At 54.0% G+C, this 6,856-nt stretch overlaps 1 protein-coding gene across 1 annotated transcript in view; it reads right to left on the minus strand.

The window, feature by feature from the left end:
• LOC104625506 (EVI5-like protein) overlaps positions 1-6,511 on the minus strand; it is a gene marked incomplete at its 3' end in the record, with an annotated part of 6,642 nt that extends 131 nt beyond the window's left edge. The window contains exons 1-10 of the mRNA XM_010293148.1: positions 6,363-6,511; positions 4,646-4,835; positions 4,259-4,483; positions 3,748-3,822; positions 3,335-3,460; positions 2,630-2,773; positions 2,366-2,455; positions 1,692-1,789; positions 1,513-1,573; positions 484-537 (exon numbers count right to left, since the gene is read on the minus strand). Coding sequence (XP_010291450.1) covers positions 484-537; positions 1,513-1,573; positions 1,692-1,789; positions 2,366-2,455; positions 2,630-2,773; positions 3,335-3,460; positions 3,748-3,822; positions 4,259-4,483; positions 4,646-4,835; positions 6,363-6,511 — 1,212 coding nt within the window. The remainder of the gene's footprint in view (positions 1-483; positions 538-1,512; positions 1,574-1,691; positions 1,790-2,365; positions 2,456-2,629; positions 2,774-3,334; positions 3,461-3,747; positions 3,823-4,258; positions 4,484-4,645; positions 4,836-6,362) is intronic.
• Positions 6,512-6,856: the final 345 nt, after the last annotated feature.

Genomic DNA, 6,856 nt, shown 5'->3' on the forward strand with positions numbered 1-6,856 from the left:
GGAGGGAGCCGGAGGCAGGGAGAGAAGCCGCGAGGTGGAGGCACCCGGCAACCTTCCCGCGCAGTATCGGGCCCCGTTTTGGGGTGTTTTCCAAGGATTTTAGCTCTTTTTCCCCCATGCTGGGGGGTAAACATAGCGATGGTGGTGTTTTGCCCTAAAACGGAGCGTTTTCAACTTCCCAGAGGGAGACTTTGTGCGGAAAAACGATGAAGCAGCCGCTTGCTGGACTTAAATCTCCTTTTTTTGTAGCAAAATGGTGCTGGGAGGGGAGATTTTGGGGGTACGGCCCATAAAAGGGGTGCTGGAGCTTGCAGGGTTGCATTCACGGGTGCTGGGATCTCTGGCCAGTGGTGGCATGGGTGCCACAGGGGAGTTTGGGGTGCTCCGGGGGATATTTTGGGTGCTCCAGGGGGGGTTGGGTGCCCCCAGGGGGGTTTTGGGGTGCCCCCAGGGGGGTTTTGGGGTGCCAGCCGTGGGGCTCACCTTCTCCAGGGTTTCGATGCGCTGTTTCAGCAGGCGGTTCTCGGTGCGGAGGCGCTGGGGGGGGGCAAAAATGGGGAGGAATAAGCCCCGGGGAGGGGGTTTGATGTCCCCAGGGGGGTCGCTGAGCTGGGGGACAGCACGGGGACAGCGGGACGTGGGGGTAAAGTGGCCCCGCGGATGGGTCAAGTGGCCCTGGGATGGCTTACATGGCTCTGGGGAGAGGCTAAGTAGCCCTGGGGACAGCTTAAATGGCCCTGGGGGTGGCTCATGGTGGCTCCAGGATGGCTTAGATAGCCCCAGGGACAGGCTAAATGTCCCCACGGACGGGTGAAAGTGGCTCTGGGATGGCTCAAACTGCTCTGCAACAGGTCAAGTGGCCCCAGGATGGCTTAAGTGGCCTTTGGGGACACCTTAAATGGCCCTGGGATGGGTCATAGTGGCCCCAGGATGGCTTAAATAGCCCCGGGGATGGGCTAAACTGTCCCAGCAGGTCTCAAGTGGCCCCAGGGATGGCTCAAAAGGTGCTGGGGACAAGCTAAATGGTACCCAGGATGGGCTAAGTGGCCTTGGGGACAGTTTCAATGGCCGTGGGATGGGTCAAAGCAATCCCAGGATGGCTTAGATGGCCCCAGGGATGGGTGAAGCTGTCCCAGGATGGCTCAAGTGGGACTGGAGATGGGCTAAGCCCTCTCAGGGATGGGTCAAGTGGCTCCAGTGAGAGGCTGAGCCACCCTGATGTGGCTCAAGCGGCCCCAGGAATGGACTACATGGCCTTGGGATGGCTCAAAGTGGCCCCAGGATGGCTCAGATGGTCCTGGGGATAGGCTAAGCCATCCCAGGATGGCTCAAACAGCTCTGGGAATGGGTCAAGTGGCCCTAAGATGGGCCAACGTGGCTCCAGGACGGCTTAGATGGCCACAAGGATGGGCTAAGCCATGGCAGGAGGGCTCAGCTGGCCCTGGGGATGGGCCAAGTGGCCATGAGGATGGCTCAAGCACCTCCAGGAGACCAACACTTGACCTGTCTCACCTTGATCTCGATCTGCTCCTCCATCTCTTTGTTCTTGATGGCGGCGTACTCCTTCTCCAGCCTGCTCAGGACATGGGGACAGGCTGGGACACGAGGACGGGGACCAGATGCCCTGGCCCTGCACCCATGGCTGCTGGGGGAACCCCATCCAAGCACAGGAACCCATCTCCCCGTCTCACCTCTTCATCTTCTTGGGGTTGTACTTGACCTGGAAGGCCCTGAGGATGAGCTTGTCGGGGCAACTGTCGAATTGGTGTGGGATCACCTTCTGGAAGTACTGCAGGTACAGAAACCAGCCGTGAAACACGGCCCCGAAACACAGGCCATTGCTTAAACCAGCCCCAAAGTAGGGCCCGTTGCGTAAAACCAGCCCCAAAGTAGGGCCTGTTGGATAAATCTGCCCCAAAACACACTCTCGTTGCATAAATCCACCCCAAAATACAACCTACTGCATAAACCAGCCCCAAAATATGGCCCATCATGTAAACCTAAAATACAGCCCTTTGCATAAATCCACCACAAAATATGGCTTGTTGCATAAATTGGCCCCAAACACATTCAGCTGGGAGAAACATGCCCCAAAATATTAAATCTGGGGGTAAATCTGCCCCAACCTACATCCCCTTGGAAAAGTCTGCCCAAAAATACATCCCCCTCGGATGTTCTGTTGGACAAATCCACCCCAAAATACATCCTGTTGCCTAAATCCACGCCAAAACACATCCCATTGGAGGAATCTGTCCAAAACCACGTCCTGTTGGACAAATCCACCCCAAAACACATCCTGTTAGACAAAGCCACCCCGAAACACATCCTGTAGGCTAAATTTACCCCAAAAGTCACCGGCAGGTACCTGGGACATGCCCTCCATGTCGAGCTGGACGAGCTCAGCCTGGTTGAACTGCAGCAGTGCCATCCCCACGCGGAAGACGATCTCCAGCCCCTGCAGGAAGGGCCCACGCTTGATCCCACGCCATCGCCTTTCCCACCTGGGATTTGGGGTTTTTCTCCCCAAAACCAGACTGGCTGGGGCGGGAAAACGTTTCCACACCCAAGTGGAAAACGTGGCTGTGGAAAATCCCTTTGTGATTCATGGTGTTGGCCACAGCCCCGTTACCTCGTACATGAAGATGTCAAAGACGCGTGTGGCCACGGGAAGAGGGAAGGTGGTGAGGAAGAGGGTGAGGAACCAGGACGAAGCGTACATGGAGGTGAGGAAGCTCTGCGAGCGGAAGTGGATGTTCAGCTCCGGCAGCTGCTCCTGGACGTGAGAAATGGGGGAAATGAAGAGAAATGGGGAATGGTGGATGTTTTTAGGGGTCATTCATGGCTGCTGAGGTTTGAGCAGGTCCACGAGGTCTTGTGGAGGTCCCTGAGGGGCCTCATGGAAGGCCTCTTGGTGGTGGGGGCTCGTGGATGGTCCCCAGGATCTCATGGATGTCCCTCAGGGCATCTTGTGGATGGTCCCTGGGGTTTCTCATGGATGGTTCCTTTGGGTGTCTCACAGATGGTCCCCAGGGTCTCACAGATGGTCCCTGGGGCATCTCATGGAGGTACCCTGGGGTCTCACCGATGCCCCCAGGGGATGTTGTGGACGTCCTTGGGGTCTCACTGATGTCCCCCTTGAGAAATGATGGATGGTCCTCAGAGCATCTCATAGACGTCCCCAGGATCTGTGTTGCTGGACACGAGCTCCATTGGAGGAACCCATTTCTCCCAAGAGCTGCCACCTCACTCCTACCTCTCCCTGTCCTTGTCCCCTGGCTCTACTCATCGATTCCCACCACCCCGAGCTTTTTGGGGGCCGTGGGGTGGTGCCTACCTGCAGCATGTACTCAAACTGGTAGATGCAGAGCCCCAGCTCGGCCATGCTGGGTTTGAAGAGCTCCCGTAATCGGTACTCCTGCATCAGCCTCACGAACACGCAGAAGGCCTCTTCCTCGGGCATCTGGAGACCCAAAGGGACAGGAATTCCCCCTTAAACCTCTGCTGGCAGCTCCGGACACGGAGCCTCTTCCCATCAGGTGATGGGATGTGCCAGGAGCTGTCCCTGGGTGAAGGGGGCAAACCCATTTGAAACCCATCGGGAGTAAGTGGGATGGTGGGAATGAGCCCATTTTGTTCCAGAGAATCAAGAAAAAGGCTCCCATTTCCCAACCCTGCTCTACCACACTGTCTCCGGAGGGTGTTAAAAACCCATCAGCAGTTCCTCCTCACCCTGGGGTCACCACAAACCTGCATGAGCAGCAGTCCCACGATGAAGGCGCTACCCTGGCAGTATCCGACCTCCCGGTCCACCAGTGAATAGGCCTCGAAGGAGGAAAAAAATTCAAAATAAATATATGTGTGGGCAGGGGGACTGGCTGGGCCACCATCCCTGTTTGCTGTGAGAGGTCAACAGTGGACGGAAGCCTTGACCCTGGCATCAAAAATAGCTTTTCTTTGCTTGACAACACCTCCTGGGAGCACGATGTTGCTCCACACTTGAATTTAGACCCCAAAATACTCAACTATTTGTTTCTTAATTCAGAATAAAACTCAACAGGAAAAATGAGGTCTGGGACAGATGGGGAACGAGGTTCCTTTGCGAGGAAAGGGCTGTTGCGCTGCAAGAAGTGACGGTTCCGGGAGTTTGTGGTGGAAACCAAACCCATCAAAAATTAATATCCAGTTAAAACAGCTTCAAAACCTGAAGCGGTGCCTGGGCTGTGGCCAAGATCCGTCGACATTCGAGGAAAGACGTTACCTTCATGACGTTGAAGAGCACCTCCTGGCCCAGACTGTCCTGTCCCTTGAAGAACTCGTGCTCCGGGTAGGTGCGGGCGATATCCCGTCGGATGAGCTTCTCGCAGGGAGAGGACATCTTGAGCAGCTCTGAATATTGGTTTTTGACGGGCATGTCGGTGGCACTGCAGAGCAGCTGCCAGACGATGGCACGAAAGTGGTGGGGGATCCCTTTGCGGATGAGCTCCTGAGGAAAAATGGGGCAAAAACCTGAAAAAATGGGTTTCAAGAAGATGGGGAAGCTCCTTGTGGATGGGGAGATATCGTCCTGTCCCGGCACGGGGAAGATCAGGCTGCAGGTTTTTGCAGCGGGGTTAAAATATAATTAAAAATAAAGCCGTTTCCTCACCTTCAGCAGCTTCTCCTTCTTCTTCCGCCACTCGTCCCACTCGTTGACGATGCGGCCCCAGAGGATCCAGGTGTCCTCCTCGAGGTGGCTGAGGTTGGAGGAGGCCGAGGAGCTGGAGACCAAGGAGGAGCCGCTGTTCCTTCGTGAGCCGTTCATGGAGCGCATCGACTTGGAGTCAGCCTCCAGTAGCCTGTGAGAGACCAAGATAGCCCCAAAAAAGCCCCAAAGGAGGAGAGAGCCCCCAAAACTGCCCGAAAAGAGGAGACATTCCCCCCAAAACAGCCCTCAAGGAGAAGAGAGTCCCCCCAAATGGTCCCAAAAAAGGAAATATTCTCCCAAAACAGCCTCCAAGGAGAAGAGATTCCCCCAAAATGGTCCCCAAAAAAGAGATACTCCCCCCAAACAGCCCTAAAGGAAGAGAGATTTGCCCAAAACTGTGCTAAAAGAGGAGAGATTCCCCCCAAACAGCAGATATTCCCCCAAAATGCCCCAAAGAAAGAGATATTCCCTGAAAATTGCTCCAAAGGAGGAGATATTCCCCCCAAACCACTCCAAAAGAAGAGATATTCCTCCAAAACTGCCCCAAAGGAGGAGATACTCCCCCAAACAGCCACAAAGGAGAAAAGAGTCCCCCAAAACGGTCCCAAAACAGGAGATATTCTCCCCAAATACCCCAAATGAGGAGTTTCCACAAAAACCATGCTAAAAGAGGAGAGATTCCCCCCAAACCACCCCAAACAAGCAGATATTCCCCCAAAGCCACCCCAAAGGAGGAGATATTCCCCCTCAAAATGCCCCAAAGGACTAGAGATCCTCCAAAACCACTCCAAAAAAGGAGATATTCCCCCAAAACCACCCCAAAGAAAGAGATATTCCCCCAAAACTGCCCCAAAGGAGGAGATATTCCCCCCAAATGCCCCAAAGGATGAGAGATTCCTCCAAAACTACTCCAAAAAAGGAGATATTCCCCCAAAACCACTCCAAAAAAGGAGATATTCCCCCCAAAATACCCCAGAGGAGGACAGATTCCCCCAACACCATGTTAAAAGAGGAGAGGTACCCCCCAAACACGGAGATACTGCCCCAAAGGAATAGATATTCACCCAAAATGCCCCAAAGGAGGAGAGATTCCGCCAAAACCACTCCAAAAAAGGAGATATTTCCCCAAATCACCCCAAAACAACACCCAGATGTGCTATTTGCCCGGACCAGATCCCAGCAACTGCCCAGAGGTTTCTTTAATGAATTCACTTAAAAAAAAAGATTTCCAATGCGTTTTTTTTCCCCAAGAGTCAATTTGCTTAAAAAATGACTTTGCAGGGAAATTTGCATTTCAGGGCTTGATTTTAACACCGGTTTAATGCCAGGGACGGAGCTTTTTGCCCAGTATTTTGGCAAAGTGAAGCCTGAGGGCTCGTTTCCCATCACGAGCAGGTTTAAAACCCACCACCGAAGCGGGTGGGTTTATTATTTATTATTTCCAAACAGCTGCTTCCTTCCAGAAATCCCCTTTGCCTGCCTGAATGAGCAAACCCTGCTGCTTTCAAAGAGAAAAATATAACCTTGAAAATAATAAACCGGCGTGTTTTCGCCCCGGCTGGACCGATGCTTGGGGGAAGCGGCTCGTTGTCATCCAGCCTCTTTGGTTTTATGGGAAACGCTTAAAAAAAAGGACGATAAAAAGACCGAACGAGGGCAAATATTGCCCGGCACTCACCGATTTTGCTCCTCCAGCTTTGCCAGCAGCTCCAGTTCGTCGGGGCTGAGGTTTTCCGAGTCGGAGGTGGGCGAACACGCCGGGGCCGAGTTGACGGAGGAGAGGGCTTCGTGGGAGGACGAATCGGGGCTGATGGCCGGCGACGCCATGGCGGCGGGGACCGGCAGCGCGCCGAGTCCGCAGGGATTTCGGGGTCTCACCTGGAAAGCCGAGCGGCAGCGTGAGCGGGACGTGACCCCCCCTCCGGCTTATCCTCCTCACCACATCGCTTCAAATCTCTTGAACTCCCCCGTTTTAGCTAATCTGATAGAAAATAGGATGCGCGCGTCGCTCAGTTTGCAACCCACCCAGATATTCACTTAATTCCCTAAAAAAACCCCATTTAAGCCCAGATTTCACGTCAAGCCGGGTTTAAGCGCGTCCTCCCGTGTCTGCCCTAAATTAGTTGAATTAAATTAGCCTAAAACCTGGAATTTTGGGAAGGAACAGGCCGA

Source organism: Phaethon lepturus, unplaced genomic scaffold (assembly GCF_000687285.1).
Source record: "Phaethon lepturus isolate BGI_N335 unplaced genomic scaffold, ASM68728v1 scaffold26468, whole genome shotgun sequence".
NCBI classification, from domain to species: domain Eukaryota; kingdom Metazoa; phylum Chordata; class Aves; order Phaethontiformes; family Phaethontidae; genus Phaethon; species Phaethon lepturus.